The sequence below is a fragment of the Dasypus novemcinctus genome, chromosome 13, assembly GCF_030445035.2.
Source record: "Dasypus novemcinctus isolate mDasNov1 chromosome 13, mDasNov1.1.hap2, whole genome shotgun sequence".
NCBI lineage: Eukaryota > Metazoa > Chordata > Mammalia > Cingulata > Dasypodidae > Dasypus > Dasypus novemcinctus.
This window is the reverse complement of record NC_080685.1, coordinates 111,045,657-111,066,684: the sequence shown is the minus strand read 5'-3', so window position 1 is coordinate 111,066,684 and position 21,028 is coordinate 111,045,657. Positions and strand designations below refer to the sequence as shown.

The following is a 21,028-nucleotide window of genomic DNA, read 5'->3' as shown; positions in this document are numbered from 1 at the left end:
CTCGATTAAGTAATCAGGTAAACCTCTTGTGCCAGTAGGGCGTTGAGTCCTCGCCCCTTGGTGGGTGGGGACTCACAGATAAAAGGCATGGCAAAGGACAGAGTGAGGGTTTTTGATGTTGGGGTTTGATGCTGAAGCCTTAAGCTGGAGCCCTGGGAAGTAAGCTGGCAGAGGAAAGAGAAGCAAGCCCCAGGAAGAAGAAGCCTGAGGAAGGAGGAACCCAGGAAGCCTGAACCCTCACAGATGTCGGCAGCCATCTTGCTCCAACATGTGGAAATAGACTTTGGTGAGGGAAGTAACTTACGCTTTATGGCCTGGTATCTGTAAGCTCCTACCCCAGATAAATACCCTTTATAAATACCAACCAGCTTCTGGTCTTTTGCATCAGCACCCCTTTGGCTGACTAATACAGAATTTGGTGAGTACAGGCCAAGGATGATGCTAAACACCCTACAAAGCAGAGGGACAACCCCCTCCCAACCTCCCACCCCTCAATAAAGAATTGACCAGACTCAACGTCAGCGCCTCTATCTCCAATCGTGCTTGGCCTGTTCCCCTTCCACTAGAAAGCTGTTCCTTTGTTTTCCATGGGGACAGCTGGGTTCGTGTGGGGAGCAGGCGCTCAACGCCTGAGCCACCTCGCTCCCCTGCTCTGGTTAAGTTACCCTTCCCCACACAAGGCATTTTCACAGGCCCTGGCTGACCTGCTACCAGCCTCCAGGGATGAGCCTCTCGGCGTGGAACTCAGCCTCAGGCCGCCCTGGGAGAGGGAGCCACACGCTCAGGCAGCCGCCTTTTAGTTTTGGCAGGGAGCGGAAGGACTGATCTACTAGAGCCAGTGGGGACGCCCCTGGGCGCTGGGCGGGGAGGGGGCTCCCCAGAGGAAGTGCACGCCCTGTGGCGGGTGAGCAGGCCTGAGGCTGCGGGTGAGTCACACTGGGGAGTCCGCCCTGCTACTCCTTTCACGGCCTCCAGCAGCCTGAGCCCCGCCTCCCCCACGCACGCCACTTCTCACTTCCAGCAGGGGCTCGGAGGGGGGCAAGGGACCTCCAGTGCCACCTCACCCCAGGCCCTGCGGGCACCAAGGCCTCCCGCCTCCCGCGGCAAGCGCCTTCAGAGCGGGAGCACATCCCTGCAAGGAGCTGCTCTGCTTCCCTTCCCCTGCTTCTCCCGCAGGAGGCGGGGGCAGGCAGGGCGCTGGGGCCTGGGGCTCTGGTGGCCGCACTGGGCCCTGGGCAGGGCGTGTCTGCGGGGCTGACCCACCTCCTTCCCCCGCGGCAGCCTGTCGCAGGGCAGTCGGCGCCCGGCTCCCCATGCCCAGCGGCCCCAGGGTCCCGCCTGCTGCTTCCCCTCCAGGCTCAGCAGGTGGCTCCTCCGGGCTGCCTTCCCTCCGCTGCCTCCCCCGCCAAGCCCGGCGCCTAATGCCCCGTCCCCCAGAGCTCGCCTGGGGGCTGGAGGAGGCAGACCCACTGTCCCTGGCTTTCGGGGGCATCGACAGCGCTGACTAAAGGAGAAAGTCTCATGGGGCACGGGCAGCAAAATGCAGGGGGAAGCGCGTGTGCTGAGAGGAGGTGGCCGAGCTGCGGGGCTATGGTGCCCTGCCCCCGGGGGGACAGCAGGAAGCAAGGCCCACGGGCGGCCCCTGAAGTCGGGCGGAAGGCGCACCAAGCTTCTTGGACTCTCCCCACCTCTGCCTGCTAGGGTGCACGCTCTCCACAACGGCAGTGGTGGTCCCTGCTAACTGCAAACACCGGGACCCGGGCAGGCCTTCCAGACCCTCCATGCCCTGGCTCCAGCTCCCCCTCCCAAACTCATTTCATAGCTCCCTCCTCCCGCAACCTCCTCTCCCCAGATGACTTCCACGGGCGGTTATCAAACCCACACGCGGGCCGGCCTCTGGGTGCTGAGCTCTCCACGCACCGCTTGATTTCACCCTCACAGAGCCCAGAGCCACAGACCGGCAGAGGCAGAGGGCCGGAGCAAGAGCCGAGCGACCCTCTTGTCTGGGACTCGAGATCACCGCGGCCACGCAGGGCCCGCCTCCTGCCCGCTGGAGGCCAGTGGGAAGCCTGGCCAGCACCCCGATGGCGGAGAGCCTTACCCACAGGCCCTCGGGCAGGAGGCCGGAGCCCCGGCCAGCCCCTCTGGGCCTGCTGTGGCTTCAGAGGACAGTGCAGGGGAGAGAGGGGAAATTCCTACCGGCATGTTCCCAAAGCGGGAGCAGCCAGGGCGAGACCTGTCCCTCGGGCGTCCGTGGGGCTGGAACCCTGGTGTGGTCGCCAGGGCCGGGGCCAGCCGGGCAAGGACAGCAGGTTAGAGCTTATCCCTGCCCTGCTGGTGGAACCGTCTAGACACAGCAGGGGAGGGGGGCTGGGAGAGGGGCAGCAGCCACCGCGAAGCAGCGAAGCAGCGCTGTGAGAAACCATTCTTTTGTCACCAGAAGAGCAGCTGAGGGGAAGTGATGAGTCACCGGCACCTAACATCTGCCCCGGGAGGCGGTGGGGGCTGGGGTGGTGAGGTGGCACTGCAACTAGAGATGAGGCAAGATTTTTAAGAAAAAGAATGGCTTCACTGTCTCAATCAAAGCAACTGATACCTATTTCCTAGTCCTTTTTTTTTTTTTTTGACTATTTTTTAAAAAAGATACTTGCAAATTCTAACTGCCCTGATCAAAATGGCGCAGTGAGATGCTTCAGGGCTCTGTCACCCAACAGAAGCTTTGAACAGCAAGAACTGGCAGAAACATCTTTCTCAAAGCTCCAGAAAACAGTCAATGGACTGCAGTCACAGGGCGAGCGCCGAATCAAGAAAGGCCTACTTCGAGTGGCAGTACCTGCCCTGGCCGGCCCCTCCCCACCCCCGCTGTGTGGAGCTGGCCATGCTTCCAGGAGGGGCAGCAGAGTAACCCCCATGCGTACACTGCAGCGTGTGCATCTAGCCCAATCTCCCTGGTGGCGCCTGCCCCAGAACCTGCCCTGTGTGTAGAAGGCGGCCCCGCGCGCTCCCCTGGAACACGGCGGGAAGGCAGTCCAGCAGCTGTCTGGGGCAAGGGACTGTTGGCTGCGGGACACACAGGGCAGTGCCCAGGCCTGTGAGGAAACCATTTCCTAGGGAAGAGAGGACCTGCGTGTTTACGTAAATGGGGACTTCCTAGGGCTACATGGTGTATCCAAGAAAAGATGATTGTTCAGAAGGTCCAGGGAAGCACCTATGCTCCGATAGGAACCTACTCTCTAAACTCAATGTACGGATATGTTCTGAAATGCTTGACCAGGACAATCTTCAAAGACTAAGAAAGGTATTTTCTTTTTATTTCCACCACTCCCCTTTTTTTCTTTTCTGTTAGCTCCTGCTATTCAAGGAAAGCTGTCATAACAGTAGCTAGATACACGTTTAAGGAAAAGATGACTCTGCATCTGAATTCCAACAATGACATTCTAAAAATATCAAAATTTCCAGGTTTCAACAAAAAAAGTTTACAAAACATGCAAAAACAGGAAGTGGTAGCCAAGGGAAAGGAGAAAATTAAAGGATTAGAAATGATCAATGAGGAGGGCCAGACCTGAGACATCCCAGACAAAAATGTTAAAAGAGTAGTCCTAAATATTCTCATAGAACTAAAGGAAAACATGGACAAACAATTCAAGGAAATCAGGAAAACAAGAGATAAACACAAACAACGTATCAATAGAGAGATGGAAATTATTAAAAGGAACCAAATAGAGCTGAAGACCACAGTAACAGAAATTAGAAATTCCCTAGTGGTGGTCAACAGCAAATTGGAGCTGGCAGAAGAAAGAATCAGCAAACTCAAAGGTAAGATCATTGAAATCACCTAGACTGAGGAGCAGAAAGAAGAAAGAATGAACAAAAGTGAACAGAGCCTGAGGAACCTGTTGGATATCATCAGGTATAACAATGGAGACACTGTTGGAGCCCTAGAATGAGAAGAGAGTACATTCAAACAAATAATGGTTGAAAACATCCCAAATTTAACTTATGACATAAATATACACATCTCAGTTGCTCAATGATCTCCAAACAGGATTAACCCAAATAGACCCACAACACAACATACTATAATCAAACTGTCAAATGCAAAAGATAAAGAGAGAATTCTGAAAGCTTTAAGAGAGAGGCAACATGTCACATATCAGGGATCCTTGATAAGCTTAAGTGCTGGTTTCTCGTGGGAAACTATGGGGGCAGGAGACAGTGGGATGATATATTATAAAAGTGCTGAAAGCGAAAAACTGCCAACCAAGAATTCTGTATCTGGCAAAACTTGCAAAAATCAGGGAGAGGTTAAAACATTCCCAGATAAACAAAAGCGAAGGGAGTTCACTACCACTAAACCAACCTTACAAAAGATGCTAAAGAGAGCTCTGCAGGTTAAAAGGAAAGGACACTAGAGAATAGATCAAAGTCACATGAAGAAATAAAGATCTCTGGCAAGGGTTACAACATGGGTAAATATAAGTACCAGTATTTATATATGTGTTTTTGGTTTGTAATTCCCCTTTCTACTTCCTACAGGATCTAAAAGGCAAATGCATGAAGTGTCATGATAGATTAATGATTTTGGACTCATGATGTATAACATGTAATCTGTGATAAGAACTACATGAAGATGGGGGGTGGGGGGTGCAGGAACATAGTTTGTGTATGCTACTGAAGTTAACCCGCTATCTAAGTAAACAAGAATGTTATTGATTTAGGATGTTAAATTTAAGCCCCATGGTAATGACAAATAAGGTATCAGAGAATGTGCAAGCTCATAGAGAAGGAAATTAGAGTGCAGCTTTCCAGGGGCAGGGGGCAGGGGAAGGAGCAGTTAATACAAAATGAGTACAGGGCTTCTGCTGGGGAAATGGGAAAGTTTTACTAACGGATGGTGGTGAGGGTACCACAACTTGGTGAATGTGATTAATCCTACTGAATGGTATACTTGGGAGGGGCTGAGATGGGGAATTTTCATTATATATATGTTCCCACAACTAAAAAAAAAAATTAAAAAAGCAGAAGAAGCAACCTAAGAGACAATGATGATTAAATGCAACACACGATCCTGGATAGGATGTAATAAGGGAGAAGAAAAGGTCCAGAAGGACATTTTTGAGACATGAAAAAATTGGAATATGGACTGTAAATTTATATTAAATTATTATATTAAATTTCTTGAACTTGAAAACTGCAGTAAAGTGGTTATTACGTGAATATCCTTGTTCTTAGGAAATGTGCATGACAGTATTAAGTGTTCAAGGAGTTTGATGTATTATATACAACCCACACTTATGTGTTCAGCAAATGGACAGATGGAGATAGATATATGGATTGAAAGATTAATGGATGGATAGAATGATACAGCAAGTGTGGCAAAATGTTAAAATTGCTGGATCTGGGGTATGCTGAAGTTTTCTGTATGGGGTTTGTATTACTTTTGTAACTGTCCTTGTAGGAAATTTTTTTTGTTTTTTGTTTTAGGTACTGGGGATTGGAGAATAAACCCAGGACCTCGTGTGTGAGAAGACAGCACTCAATCACTGAGCTACATCAGCTTCCCTTAGTTTTTCTTTTTTTGGCTGTTGTTTTGCTTGTTGTTTTATCAGGATGCACTGGGAATGAAACCAAGGACCTCCTGTGTGGGAGGCAGGGGCTCAACCATTTGAGCCACATCCACTCCCAGAGGGGAATCTGCATATACAAAATACAAAATGCCTGACCAGTACACCTCAAAATTGTCAAACCCATCAAAAACAAGGGCAGTCTGGGAAGCGAACTTGGCCCAGTGGATAAGGCATCCGCCTACCACATGGGAGGTCCATGGTTCAAACCCCGGGCCTCCTTGACCCGTGTGAAGTTGGCCCATGTGCAGTGATGATGCGTGCAAGGAGTGCCGTGCCATGCAAGGGTGTCCCCCACGTAGGGGAGCCCCATGAGCAAGGAGTGCACCCCGTAAGGAGAGCCGCCCAGCGCGAAAGAAAGTGCAGCCTGCTCAGGAATGGCGCCACACACACAGAGAGCTGACACAACAAGGTGACGCAACAAAAAGAAACACAGAGTCCCATGCCACTGACAACAACAGAAGCAGACAAAAACAAGAACACGCAGGAAATGGACACAGAGAACAGACAACTGAGGGGGGGAAAGGGGAGAGAAATAAAAAATAAATCTTAAAAAAAAAACAAAAAACAAGGGCAGTCTGAGACCCTCTCCTAGTCAGGGGAGCCACGGAGGCACAATGGCAGCTAAATGGAAAGTCCTAACCTGGGTGGGCTCTTGAGCAGAACAGGGACATGAGTGAAAACTAAAGAAATCTAAGTATGGATTTTAGCTAATAACAATGTATCAAAATTGGCTCATTAATTGTAACAAAAGTATCCTACTAAAGAAAGATGTTAATAGTACGGGGAGGAGAGCGATGCAGCTCAAGTGGTTGAGTGCCTGCTTCTCACGTACAAGGTCCCAGGTTCCATCTCTCCCAGGTTTGGTCTCTCCCCAAAAAACAAAAACAAAACAAACAAACAAACGAAAAGAAAAAAAAAACAACTCTCACTGGAGAACAGGTGCAGCTCAGTGCCTGAGCGCCTGCTTCCCAGGTACAAAACCCTGGGTTCAATCCCCCGTACCGGCTAAAGAAATGGCAGGGGAGAGGGCTGCCAACGCCCCAGCGGGGAAGCCGAGGTCTACATCGACTTTCGAATATTTAAAGTGTACACAAAAGCGTTTCAGCAGCGGGGACAATTAAGGGCCTTGCTGGGGCTGATGGCGCTGCTGGTGAAACGAGTCTCGTGACACCCTCCACAGCACACATATCTCCACCTGCTTTTGACAGCTCTGCGGCCACCGCGGTGACGGGTGGAGAGCCGCGAGCCCCAGGATGTTTTGGTGTTTTGGTTTATTTTTTGATCCGCAGGGCAAAAGGGTTATGACAGATTCCTACCACTGAGTTATCCACACACAGATGTACTTCTAGTCTGTTTCTCAGTGTTCTCTACATCCTCCTTTGAAAATTGTAAAAGAAAAGTGGATTCCCGAGGTAACTTACCACCGTCCAAAGACTCCCTTCTCGCTAGTTGGGACAGTGGATAGTAGAGATGACCCCTCCACTAGTGACAGACGCGACAACAAACGGACACCCCAAGGACACCACCGCCGGGGCTCACGGCGACCCGAGCCAGTCTCGGTGGAGAGACAAGCAGGTACGGACCAGGAATTTTGCTCTGAGAAGTCCACCTCCACGTTTCTCAGTACACAGCCTATTGGTAACGGCGAGTGAGCACGGGGTTACGGAAAGGGCAGGGGATTTAAAATTGGATCGGCGCTTCCCAGCAGTGTGGCTTTCCGTGTAACCGCCCCTCTCTGTGCCTCAGTTTTCCTCGCCTGCACAGTGGGGTGAAGGGAGTGGCATTGGCTGTGCTGATTCCTGGGAAGGGATGAGGTGGCCCAGGAGATGCTCCTTACACGGCATCACTGTCCTATTCCATCCTAAGGTAAAGCTGCTTGGAGACCAGCGCCAGGAATGAGGACCGCCTCCGCCAGCTGAACGCCACGGCCCAGGGGATCCCGAGGCCACCTCGGTCACCCTCCTTCCTCATTCTTTTTAAGGAGGTACCAGGGATTGAACCCGGGACCTCATACCTGGAAGCAGGCACTGGAACACGTGAGCTATCTCTGCTCCCCCTCCTCTTTTCCAGAAGAAACGGAGGCGCTGGGAGGTGAAAAGCCCTTCCCACCGCCTCCCCCTCGTCGCTAACAGAGCCGAGCCTCAGCTCATATGTCCAGCCACACGGGCAGGTGCTGCTGCCACGGGCCCTGCTGGACGCTCCCGAGCCTGTGGGACTCGGTGACAGTCGCCACCCCCTACCTGGGAGACAGAACTAGGGTGAGAATTCAGCAAACTGCATTTCAAGGCCAGCTAACCAGGATCCTCCAAAATACAAAGGTGAAGAGAACAAAGAGGCCAACGTGGTATAAAACACCACCGAGATTATAGACCATTTACTGAGAAACTTTTGTTTTTTTCGAGGTACGCGGGGCTGGGGCTTGACCCTGAGACCGCGTGTGACGGTAGCGGGCACTCAACCGCGGAGCCACACCGGCTTCCCCGGGGCGACCTATCGTTCATTTTGCTTGCTTTTGTTTTTTCAGGAGGCACCGAAGCCGAACCTGGGACCTCCATGTGGGACGTGGATGCTCAAGTGCTTGAGCCATGTCCACTCCCCTCACCAAGACACTTTTTAAAGGCTGACATTTCACCTGGTGTTTATAAGATTTGGCGCAGGTGGCGGGGAATTTCTCCCCAGGAATGTGGTATTGCCTGCCTCCTCTCCAGAGGGCCTGCTAGCGTTCACACTGCACTCAAATCGTGGATTTGTGACGGGCAATTGCTCTTAAGACGCTAAGCCTTGAAGGAGCTGTTTGGCCCAGGCGTGGCAGCTGTGCCATCCATCTCTGACTCCCTAAAGCCCCCACGACCGCTCGAGGTCTCCATCGCCTTCCGGCCCAGCTCACTTCCCTTTTCTCTAATCAGTTTCCCCAGAGCACCCACAGCAGACGCCCAGGGACCCCTGCTTTGGAGGAAGAGGGGGCAGCGGGGGGCTGGAGGGCGGGAAGCGCAGGCATGCTTTCTGCAGGTGAGAATGCGCTCTGGCATCTCAGGAATCTGTGCACGGGCTGGGTCCCGTTTCTCCCACAGCTGCACTTCCTGGGGCACTTCCCAGGCCACTGACCTAAGAGGCACAGCTTGCTTTTTTTTTTTTTTAACTTTTTTTTTTTCTTTTAGGTAGTGGAGTTGGGGATTGATTTATTGAACCCTGGACTTCGTATGTGGGAAGCTGGTGCTCAAACACTGAGCCACATCGGCTCCAGAGTTAGTTGTTTTTTTTGCTTGTTTTGCATATTGTTCATTTATTTTCTTTTTAGGAGGTTCGGGGGACTGAACTTGGGACCTCCCATGTGGGAGGCAGGCTCTCAACTGCTTCAGCCACATCAGCTCCCCTCACACAGTTTTCCAGACCCTCTCCCAGGGAGTCTGGCTCAGGGGCTCAGGGCCCAGGCTCTGGGTTGGCCTGCTGGCATCTGTGCCCTGGGTCGCCCCTGCAGCCGTGGGAGCTCCCGGGCCTAGGACCCCAGCACCCTCACCCATGAAATGGGATAATCGGGATACCTTAGCGTGTGCTCAAGCACAGTTTAGTTTCTGGCACATTGTAAATGCTCAATAAACTTAGTTGTTGTATCAGATCCTCTGCTAGGTGAGTAAAGAAAGGGGGTACAATTCAAGTGGATGGCCTCATTTGGGGAGTTAGTTGAAACTGATGGCAGGAAAAACGACTTTTTGGTTGACCAGAGCAAAGCATCTGCTTATATTTATTACCAATGAAAATAAGGGTTGTGGATTCACGAGAATTTTAAACACTATCCCCAGGTCCCATGCGGGCCTTCACTGAAGAGTGGGAGATGTCCCGCTAAAATCCAAGGACGAGGGCTCAAACCCGCAGAGAGCGCTTAGCCAGAGGCAAACCAGAGCTCGCCCCGGGGAGCAGCCGCCACCGCCCGCTCAGCGGCTCCAGCGGTTTCCCTTATGAACGCACAGCTGCCTTTACAGCAAACAAGCTTCCCTCCGCTGCTGTGAAACCATGGTGAGCCAGTCCTGCAAACACGGCCAGCTCCGCCCGGGCACTTCCCCCCACACAGCACCGGGGTTTCCTCTCGGCTCATGGCCGAGTCACCTCCCAAGCCCTGGGGCTCAGGGAACCCCTCCGGCCCGGGCCTCCCACCTCACCCTCGGCCCCACCGCTTCACGCACCCGCTGGTAACGCCGAACCCAGGAGGTTCAGAGACCGGGTAGAGGCTGAAACCAGAGCCCCTCAGCCCCCTGGGGGGAGCCCCTGGGTGCCCCAGCACCGAGCAGCCAGCCAGCCCTGGGCGCGGGGGCCGCCGCCTGCAAGTGCATCTGTGCGCTGGAGCACGAGGCTGGGGTAGATCTACCCTCGGGACAAGGAATTCCAGGAGCTTGGGGGCTCCCGGAAATCGGGAAGGGAGAGAAGCCGCCCCCAGACCTGGCCACCGCGGCCTCGTGGGCGCGACCCGCGACTTACCCAGGGCTCCTTGGCAGATGTCTGTGCGGGTGGCTCCTCCAACAATAAACTGGGGGTCATCGCAGAGCTCCTGGGAACGAGAGCCCGCCCCAGGGAGGTCAGTCCACCGAGCGGTCAGCCCCCCAGCGGTCAGCCCCCCGAGCGGTCAGCCCCCCCAGGGGTCAGCCCCCCGAGCGGTCAGCCCCCCCAGCGGTCAGCCCCCCCAGCAGTCAGCCCTCCGAGCGGTCAGCCCACCGAGCGGTCAGCCCCCCCAGCGGTCAGCCCCCCCAGGGGTCAGCCCCCCAGCGGTCAGCTGACCCAGCAGTCAGCCCACCTGGCGGTCAGTCCCCCAAGCGGTCAGTCCCCCGAGCGGTCAGCCCCCCCAGCATGCCCTTTTGCAGTGAGGGTGCCCCGTTCCTGGTGGGGCGTGGGACCCCTTCTCCCCCTTTCCTCGTCCTCGAGTGGAGCCTCTGTCCCGCAGGCATGGCCAGAGCCCGGGCGGGGGTCCCGGGGGTGAGCAGGGCAGTAGCTGGAGCACTCCCCGTCCAAGCAGGCCGGGGGCCGGGCAGCAGCAGGCCCCGGCTCCTCTGCCAGGCCCCGAGACCCTCTGAAACCTGCCCCGCCTGCCACGCGCACACCCTCCCCTGTCCCTGCAAGTATGTTTTTTCTCTTAATTAAATTTTTAAAAATATGGTAATATGTAAAATTTGCCACTTTAACCATTTTTAGGCATACACTTCCGTGACATTAGTATCATTTGTGATGTGATGCTACCACCACCTGCAGTACCAAAGCTTTCTCATCGCCCCTGACTGAAATGCCGTGTCTCCCACGCAGTCGCCCCCTTCCTCCATCCTCCGGGCCCCGGGAGCCTCTCACTTACTTTCTGTCAAACAAGAGAAGGCTTTCACCTTACTTTTTATAACACGTCACAGTTTAAAAAGTCTGAAGGGGAGCCAATGTGGCTCAACTGGTTGAGCACCTGCTTCCCACCTGAGGTCCCAGGTCTGATCCCCATGTACCTCCTCAAAACAGAACAAATGAATTATAAGACAACTCTCATTGGGGAGCAGATGTAGCTCAGTGGTTGAGCCCCTGCTTCCCCTGTACAAGGTCCTGGGTTCAATCTCTGGTACCTCCTAAGAAAAAGTGAATTCAAAAAAGAAAAGAGTAACTACAACAAGTCGGGCAGTGGGGAGAGGGCTGGGGGCCTGGGCCTGGGGTTCAGACGAGGTGCCTGGTGCTTTATCTCAGGACCCAGGAGGGCGGTTATCCGCAGTTCACAGATGAGGAAGCGACTGGAAGAGGAGAGCAGGGAGTTCCGCGGCTTGCGGTACCGGCGCTCACGGCTCCCTCTCCCGCGCTCGCTCTGCTCTCCCGCACAGCTTCTCACTGCTTGCACTCCAAGGGTGCCGAGACCTCAGGGACGACCGTCCTGCAAGCAGCTGGACGAAGCCGGCTTGACCACTCTGGCCCAGGCTCACTGTCCCGTCTGAGCGTTTCCTGATTCTTAAGCGCTCCACCCCAAAGCCGCAGAGGAAGCCAGCGCAGAAATCTGGGCTGCTCCTGGCCTGAACGACCTTGCTTTGTGCGAGCTGCTCCCACACCTCCTGTGTGCTGCGAGCGCCCCACATCCCCGGGCGTACCCCTCCTTCCGGGGCGAGGCCTGCGCAGCCCCTGACGGAGCCGCTGACGCGGTGGGGGGGCTCTGCCCCGCCGCCCTCCTCCGCAGCGGAGCAGGGCGCTCTGAGCCCCTGCCGGGCTCCGTCCCTGCTCGGGCCAGCCTGTGCTCGGGCGCCAGGGCCGAGGAGGATGCTCTTCTGCTGAGCCAGAAGGAAGCAGCACCGCCGGGACGTGCCAGCAAAGCACTTAGCCGGCTGCTGGGCACGAAGGCCACCGCTGGGAGCCTCTTCATTATGAGGGATCGTATCGGTGATCCTCGGGGGCCAGGCACCCCCCAGGAGGACTTTTCCATTACATTTCGAAACATTCTCCTGCCTCTGGCAGGCTTTCCAGAAAAAGTTACGTTTCAGAGTGGCATTAGAGAGGGTTCAGAAAGCTGAACCTCGCGACCGCATTAGGGCGCGGAATTAAATTCAGTCGGGGAGAGGGGTCGGGGCTCGGGCTTGGGCGTCAGGTACCCTGGGCTTGAATCCTGGCTCTGCCACCGATGTGTGGGCCTGCGGTGCTGGGCGAGTTGCTTAACCTTTTAAGCCTCAGTTTCTTCATCTGTAAAATGGTCTTAAGCGTATCTACCGTGTAGGTTCGTTTTCAGGATTCAATGAAATAAATATGAAAATGTGCCTTGGAGAGCAATCAGTACACGTGACCTATCCCTGGCATTATTACTAGAGAATTTGTTATAACAGCCGCTGAGCTTGGGAGGCAGGAGATGCGGGTTTGAGGCCAGGGTCAGCCAGCTCAAAATAAGTAAGTCATAAACCTCTCAGAGGCTTGGTTCCCTCAGGGAGGAACGGGGAAGAGCAGTGCCTGCCTCTGCCCCCACCTGACGTCACTGGGGGCTCACCACAGCTCCTTTCCCTCTCTGTGCCTCCTGCGCAGCCCTGGGAGCTCACGCAGAGGCTAGCCACTTCCTGCTGTCCCCCTTCCCGCCCCTGGAGCCCGCTCCTGCCAACACTGCGCTATCCCTGTTTCCCTGCCCGCCCGGGTCACCGATCCCTGAGGCAGCCCCTCTCACTCCCAGGCTAACCAGCCCCCCTCTTTCAGGATGCGATGCCCTGACTTCCCCAAGGATCCTGTCTGTGGACAGTCGCCTGTCCCCTTTATCTTCAATCCCTTCCTCTGCACACCGTCCAGCACATTCCAGCTGCTCTCACCTGGAAAAGCCTCTCCCGCCCACCCCACCTACCATTCCCTCCGCCTCTCCGCCTTCCCCCGTCCTTCCTTTGGAGATTTACTCCTCGGTCTACAGCAGCCTGGCTCCTGCGACCACCCTTCCACTGACACTGCTCTGCTCAAGGCACCGAGGACCTGGTGTTGTCCAGTGGGAAGTCTCCTTCCTTCTCGCCTGAGCCCGCAGTGTTTGGCAGAGGAACGACGGACAAGGCAGGGAGGGCTGCCGCCAGGCTGAGGACACGCCCAGGCTGGAAGCTGTCTGGGCTCCCGCAGGTGCACCTGGAGCTTCCATCCCTTCCACTGCCTGATGGGGTACACTAGCCACACTCCCCCTTGGCTGGGGAGTGCATGCACTGCCCCGCCCTGCGCGGTGGTCCCAGAGGGCGATGGGGTCGAAAGCCACAACTTCCTCCAGACCTCTGGATCTCTAGCTCCTTACCCAGAAGTCCCATTGTAGATTGCTGGGTCACTTGTCTCCTCTCACTAAGCTCTACAGCCTTCAGAAGCAGACACTGTATGTACTGCGTCTGGCCTATAGGAGGTGTTTAATAAATGCTTTTTGAACGAATGAAAAGTGAATTCACTTTGGTTTTTTTTCTTTCTTTTTATTATTTTGTTTTTTGTTGTTATAGCTACTCTTTTCTTTTTTGAATTCACTTTTTTTTTAAGGAGGTACCAGAGATTGAACCCAAGACCTTGTACATGGGAAGCAGGTCCTCAACCACTGAGCTACACTGGCTTCCTAACGAGAGTTGTTTTATCATTCATTTGTTCGTTTTGTTTTGAGGAGGTACACGGGGATCGAACCTGGGGACCTCATAGGTGGGAAGCAGGCGCTCAACCAGTTGAGCTACATTGGCTCTGCTGAATTAACTTTTTAAACTGTGAAATGTTATAAAAAGTAAGGTGAAAGCCTTCTCTTGTTTGTATATCACTTTCAGAACCAGAATTTCATTTAATACTCATTACACTCTCATTCATTCGTTCCATCAACAGTCCCTGTCTCTTTTTGCTCGCTGATATAACCCCAAGCCCTTAGGACAGTGGCTAGTATATAAGAGGCATTCCATGAATACTGCTGAGCAAGCGAGTGAATGAACCAGTACTGTGCAAGGCACTGCCTGTGCGAGGCACTAGAGAGATATCGGTGAATAATACACACCTGGTCCCTACAGGTCAGAAGGAAGGACAAATGTATGTGATTATGTTTTATAAACTGCCAAAATGCCCTGAAGGAAAATGCCTTGCAGGACAAAACGGGGAGGGGGTACTAAGAACAGCCAGGAAAGCCTCTTTGGGAGGGGAGACTTAACTAAGTCCCAGTGAATGACAGTGAGCCACGCCCCAGAAAGTCAGGGGAGGAGTGTCCCTGGCTCCCCAAAAGGCTTGGGGGGGGGGGCTGGGGAGTGAGAGAAACGAGCAAAATATTTAGGCATCACTCCCTCTTCTAGATGAAGGAATTTCAGCACAGAGATGAAATGACCCACTCAGGGTCAGCTAGAAGGCCCGCAGGCACGAGGCCCAACTGCTGGGGCCAGCCTTGGCTCCGGCCCGTGGCGCCCGCTGCTGGTGGGCTCGGTTTACTGAGTAACAGGAGAGTGAGGTGACTGGGAGACTGAGAGGACTGAAGTGGGGCAGGGACGCTCACCCCTCAGGAACCTAGAGGTTGGGTTTCCCGGGAAGCCTGGTTTAGGTGAGGGAGGGGAAGCTGGGTGGCCTCCGCAGGACAGGGCACGAGCCCGCGGCGGTTTCTTGGGAAACTGAATGCACGTCTAGGTTGGGAGGTGGGACATTCAGGCGTCAGGGCTGGAAAGGTTGGGCCGGGCCAGCAGGGGGGTACGGGAGCTTGGAGGAGGCCCAGTTCTCTGGCTGAGGGCTCTGGGGCCTTGGAATGGTGACAGACTTGCTCTTTGCAGCATCCCCCATGTCTTTCCTTAGTCACCAAGGTAAACATTCGAGGCAGGTTCCACTAGGCCCGCTTGGAAAAACAAACGTGAAACAGCCATCCATCCAACCAACCCGGCGACTGCGTGCCACAGCGCTTACTCAGAGGGACCGGGGCTCAAGCGGACAAAAGCCGGGTCAGCCTCCGTCAGGTCCTGCCTCCACCTCCCACCCGCTCCCCACTAGGGTCCAGTAAAAGTGTCCCCAGCCCCTCCTCCCGGTGTCACCCTGAGTTTCTGCCATGTGGTGTGAAGTCCGGAGGTGGCCCCCCTAGCGGGCCTGCAGGTGGATTCAGGGGCAGTGGCCCACCTCCACTCGCCCTGGGTGTCGCGAGTGGAAGAGGGGACCGAGCCCCACTGCGGACGGCAGAGCCCCCGAAACCCACGCTGCCCTCGGGGCGCCTCCCTCCCGTCCTGGGCCCCGAGTAGCGGGCGCAGGCAGCACGGTGCGGGTCCGCGGAAAGCGCCCTCCGCGGCCAACCCCCTCGTCCGCGCCGTCCCCCGCGGGGTCCCTGGGCCCGCGCCCCGCGCCCCGCCCGCCTACCGTGGGCCTCTTCCACTCGATGCCGTGCGTCTTGCTGGAGTAGGGCCCCAGCTCCTTGAAGCCGAGCGCGGCGGGGACGGCGGGGAAGGAGGGGTCCTGGAAGAGCGCGCCCGCCTCCAGGCACGCGGCCCGCAGCGCCTCGTAGTCCTGGTTCAGGTACTTGACGGCCCGCTCGTGCGAGCCCAGCCCCTCGGCCGCCTCGCGGTCCTTGGCCAGCCTGGCCGCCACGCCCGCCATGGTGCCGTCCCGGGCGCACGAACGGCCGCGGCGGGCAGGGCGCACGGCGAGGGGCGCGGGCGCGGCCGTGAGTCACGGCGGGGGAGGCGCCTCCGCCCGCGCTGGGAGGGGCCTCGCCGCGGGCGGCTCCGGGGGCTGGGCCAGGAGCGCGGGGCGGGCGCACCCCGCTGCGGGCCCTGCGGGCGCCGGACGCGGGCGGGCGGCGGGGCGGCGGGGCGGCGGGGCGGGCCTGGCGTGGCCCCGGGCAAACCGGCTCCCGGCTCCCCACTTTCCAGAGAGGAAGGCTGGGCGAAACCCGAGGCTGGGGCAGTCGTGACGCTCCCGGAAACAAGGCGTGAGTCAGGAGGAGACGCGGGGTGAGGTCAGACTAGACCAGCCGCTTCGCGCCGGCCGCGGCACCGACGCCTCCAGTGTCCTCATTTAGTCCTGCAGCAGCCGCGGAGCACGGTGCTGCTCCTGCCCCTCACAGACGAGCGCCCGAGGATCAGGGAGCTGGCCACCGGCAGCAGGCCTCACTGCCTGGAGCAGGGATTCCAGGTCGCCAAGACCTGGACTGGTGCAGTCGCGGTACTACCCTGTTCCTGACCCTATGCACATCACGCAGGGAGTTGCCAGATTTGGCAAACACTAGTATAGGATGCCCAGCTAAATTTGAATTTCAGGCAAACAAGGAATACTTTTTAAAATATGACTACTTCCCCAATATTGCACAGAACATATTTTAAAAAATCAGTCCTTGTTCATCTGAAGTTGGAACTTCACTGGGAGTGCTGTTGTCCATCTGGCAACCCTCATCATGGATTCGCGGTGGCCTAACGCTGCAGCACCCACCCCACCTTAGGAGGCTCAGGGTTAGACAGTTACAGCACAAACTGCTTGATTCCTTCCTTGAACACACGTCTTTCAGCACTTGTGTCAGGCTCTGCTGGGCTCGGAGTGGGGGCTTCTGGTTAAAAGTCCAGATGTTAGAGCTAGCCCACCCGGTTTGAATCCTGACTCCACTACTTAGTGGCACTGTTCTTGGGCAAGTTACCTAACTTTTCAGTGGCTTGGTTTCCCCATTCGTAAAATGAGAATAACAACAGTTCTGCCCTCCTTGGGTTGTTGGGGGAATTAATCGGGCTAATCGTGGAGGAGCACTTAGACCAGCGCCTGTGTTAGACACTAGGACCACTCTGCTGGAGATAGAGATGTGATTCGGTTCACACAGGTAGAAGTGGGTGTGTGCTTAGGGAGGATGGATTGCCACATGTTACCTTTTCTTTGTATGGGGAAGACTTTGTTTTTCAATGGAAAACTGTGTTGGCTAGAGCAGTGGTTCTAACTGCAGGTAATTTTGTCCCCCACCCCCATCCCAAAGGACATTTGACTATGTCTGGAGACGGTTTTGATTGTCGTGGCTTCATGGCTTGTGGGATTCGTCTTTATTGGGTAGAAGTCAGGATGCTGCTAAACCTTACAGTGCCCAGGACAGCTCCACAATAAAGAATGATCTGACCCCAAACGGCAGTAATGCTGAGGCTGAGAAACTCTGGTGGAGGACATCTCCTTCCATATTACCTGATTCTAGTCTTTCCTTGTTTTTGACTTATCTTACTATTCAAAGTTGCACATAAATGTAGCAATGCAAAATCATTCTCCTCTCTAGGTATGTAAATGAATTCTGTCCAATGGAGGAACTACCCTTCCCTCTGTGGGAAAAACTAGTTTTACGACCATTTGCACATTTATTTCAATATTCCTTTATTTCAGATGCATTTTTAACAAACTTTCTTTTTTAGTTATAGGTTTACAGAAAAACTGAGTGCAAAGTACAGCGAGTTTCCATATATCTTGTTGCTTCCCCTGCTTTCCCCTATTATCAACATCTTGCATTGGTGTGGTACATTTGCTGTAATTGATGAACTTAAATTGGTACATTATTATTAACTAAAATCCATAGTTTGCATTTAGGGTTTCCTCTTTGCATTGTATAGTTTCGTGGTTGTTGTTTGTTTTTTAGGAATGTGTGTCCTTTTATGGTATCATATAGAATAGTTTCATTGACCTAAAAATGCCCTGTGCGCCACCTACTAATCCTTCTCCTTCCCTTGAACTCTTGGCAACCCCAACTCATTTTTCCTGTCTCTATTGCTTTGCCTTTTCTAGAATGCCATGCAGTTGGAAACATACAGTCTGTAGCCTTTTCAGATAGGGTTCTTTCACTCCACAATATGCATTTAAGTTTCCTCCATGTCTTTTTGTGGTTTGATAACTCTTTTTTTTTTTAATTGCTGAATAATATTCTATTTCTAGATATGCTGCAGTTGTGTTTATCCATTAACCTATGGGAAGGGCATCTTGGTTGCTCTCCATTTTTGGCAATTATGAATAAAGCTGCCATACAGATTCATGTGCAGGTTTTTGTGTGGATATAGGTTTTCAACTCTTTTGGATAGTTACATACAAGTGCGGTTGCTGGAGAGTTTGGTAAGCCCATGTTTAGCTTTGTAAGAAAATGCTGTCTTCCAAAGGGGCTGTATCATTTTGAATTCCCACCAGCAATGACTGATGGTTCCTGTTGCTCTGCATCCTTGTCAACATTTGGTGTTGTCAGTGTTTTGGATTTCAGCCATTCTAATAGTTACATCATGATATGTCATTGTTGTTTTAATTTCAATTCCCTAATGACAAATGATGTTGAACATCTTTTCACATATTCGTTTGCCATCCATATATCTTTTTTGGTGAGGTGTCCATTCAGGTTTTCCCATTTTTAATTGAGATGTTTGTTTTATTATTGTTGAGTTTTGAGTTCTTTGTGTTTTTTTTAAAAGATTTATTTTATTTATTTATCCTCCCCCCTCCCCTTGTTATTTACAGTAGCTCTCTGCTCTCTGTCCATTTGCTGTGTGCTCTCTGTGTCTTCTTGTCTTCTCTTTAGGAGGCACCAGGAACACCCTGGGGTCTCCATGTGGAAGAGAGGGGCTCAATCACCTGAGCCACTTCAGCTCCCTGGTTGTTGTGTCTCTCATTGTCTTTCCTCTTTGTGTCTCTTTTGTTGTATCATCTTCTTTGAGCCAGCTTGCCTTCTCCAGGAGGCACTGGGAACTGAACCTGGGACTTCCCATGTGGTAGGTGGAAGCCTAATTGCTTAAGCCACATCTCCTTCCCTCTTTGTATGTTTTTGATACAGGCCTTTATCAGATATGTATTTTAGGTATTTTCTCCCAGATCCTAACTTCTCTTTTCATTCTCTTAATAGTGTATTTTGCAGAGCAGTTTTTATTTTTTAATTTCAATGAAGTCCAACATTAATTATTTTCATGGATCTAAAAAAGTCAGCACCAAACCCAGGATCATCTAGATTTTCTCCTTTATTTTCTAGGTTTATAGTTTCACATTTTACACTTAGGTCTATGAATCATTTTGAGTTAATTTTTATGAGAAGTGTAAGGTCTGTGTCTATATTCATATATATATTTATTTTTAATTTATTTTTAAAAGATACATAGATCACACAAAATGTCACATTAAAAAATATAGGAGGTTCCCATATGCCTCACTCTCCACATCCCCCACTTTTCCCATATCAACAACCTCTTTCATGATTGTAGCACATTCATTGCAATTGGTGCATACATTTAGGAGCACTGCTGCACAGCATGGATTATAGTTTACACTCTCCCTCAGTCCATTCAGTGGGTTATGGCAGGATATATGCTGTCCATCATCTGTCCCTTCAACATCATTCAGGACAACTCCAAGTCCCGAAAATGCCCCCATATCACACCTCCTTTTCCCTCTCCCTGCCCTCAGTGACTCCAGTGGCCACTGTCTCCACATCAGTGATACAGTTTCTTCCAGTGCTAAAGTCACAATAATTCTATAGTAGAATACCAGTAAGCCCACTCTAGTCCATATTTTATTCCTCCATCCTGAGGCCCGTGGGTGGCGATGCCCACTCCACCTTTAAATCAAGAGGGGGCTTTGATCCCACACGACTGGTATATTCATATAGTTTTAGCATATAGATGTTCCATTACAAAAACTGCTGAAAAGACTATTCTTTCTCCATTCAGTTGTCTTTGCTCTCTTGTCAAAGTTTAGTTGACTATATTTGTGTAAGTCTATTTCTGGGCCCTCTATTCTAGCCATTGATCTATTTGTTTATTCTTTTGCCAATACTGCACTGTCTTTTTTCTATTTTATTATTTTTTAAAAATTTTAACTTTATTTTATACATTTAATAATTGAAAATATAAACAATTAGCAAAAAACACAGTTGAATAAAAACATACATTTCTCAATTAAATGTACTGGATACAGACAAATTTTTTAAAAATTCGATATGTTACACAACATATTTGATTCATAGTAATGCAATCATACAATATGTGTCTTTTGTGTCTGCCTTGCTTCACTCAACATAATGTCCTCCAGGTTCATCCATGTTTCCATATGCTTTCCAACTTCATTTTTTCTTACAGATGCTTAAGATTCCATCGTGTGAATCCACCACAGTTTGTTTATCCATTCCTGCACTGTCTTGATCACTATAACTTTATAGTACGTTTTGAAGTCAGGTAACCTAAGTCTCTGACTTTGTTCTTCTTCAGTATTGTGTTGGCTATTCTGGGTCTTTTGCTTTTCCATATAAACTTTAGAATCAGTTTGTCGGAATCCATAAAATAACTTGCAGGGATTTTGATTGAGATTGTGTGAAATCTATAAGTCTGGCAGTGAACCTACAGAAGAGGTTCTGCAAAGTTTGATGGGTGCTGAACTTTGAAAAATGATACAGACCATTCCATATAGCAAAATTGTAGTAGCTGATTAGGGAACTTGCAGACACGAAAGCTGGCCGTGGGTGGCCGCAGGATGTTCTGAATAGTTCTCCTTGTCCCTGGAGGGCTACAGGGGGTGAATACAGGGTAAAAGCAGGGAAGGCACAGAGCCAACTCAGGACTTGCGAGATTGCCAACATTTCTCTTTGAAGTTACTGATACATAGCAGGAGTGGTTCTAGTGCAGATAGAAATCTGCTTGGAATGTGCATGGTGTGTCCTTACGGTGGAGTGTGTTTGTCTTGGCGAAGAATTTATGACTTCCCTCATTTATTGCCTCACACTAAAGATCAAGGCAGGGAAAACTGACATCTTCATTATACTGAATCTTCCTAAGTATCAACATAGAATATCTCTCCATTTATTTAGATCTTCCTTGGTTTCTTTCATCAAAATTTTGTAGTTTTCCTCGCAAAGATCTTACACATATTTTGTTAGATTTATACCTAAGTATTTCTTTGTCTTTTCTTTTTTATGCTAATAGTGTTGTATTTTTAATTTAATTTCAAATTTCAGTTGTTCATTGCTGGTATTTAGGAAAACA

The 21,028-nt window shown here is 52.0% G+C and overlaps 1 protein-coding gene across 2 annotated transcripts in view; it reads right to left on the bottom strand.

The window, feature by feature from the left end:
* CAPN2 (calpain 2) overlaps positions 1 to 15,759 on the bottom strand; it is a 56,348-nt gene extending 40,589 nt beyond the window's left edge. For both annotated transcript variants that reach the window (XM_012521764.4, XM_004483907.5), the window contains exons 1-2: positions 15,423 to 15,759; positions 10,101 to 10,170 (exon numbers count right to left, since the gene is read on the bottom strand). In XM_012521764.4, coding sequence (XP_012377218.1) covers positions 10,101 to 10,170; positions 15,423 to 15,659 — 307 coding nt within the window. In that variant the 5' untranslated portion in view covers positions 15,660 to 15,759. The remainder of the gene's footprint in view (positions 1 to 10,100; positions 10,171 to 15,422) is intronic.
* Between the last annotated feature and the right edge of the window lie 5,269 nt (positions 15,760 to 21,028).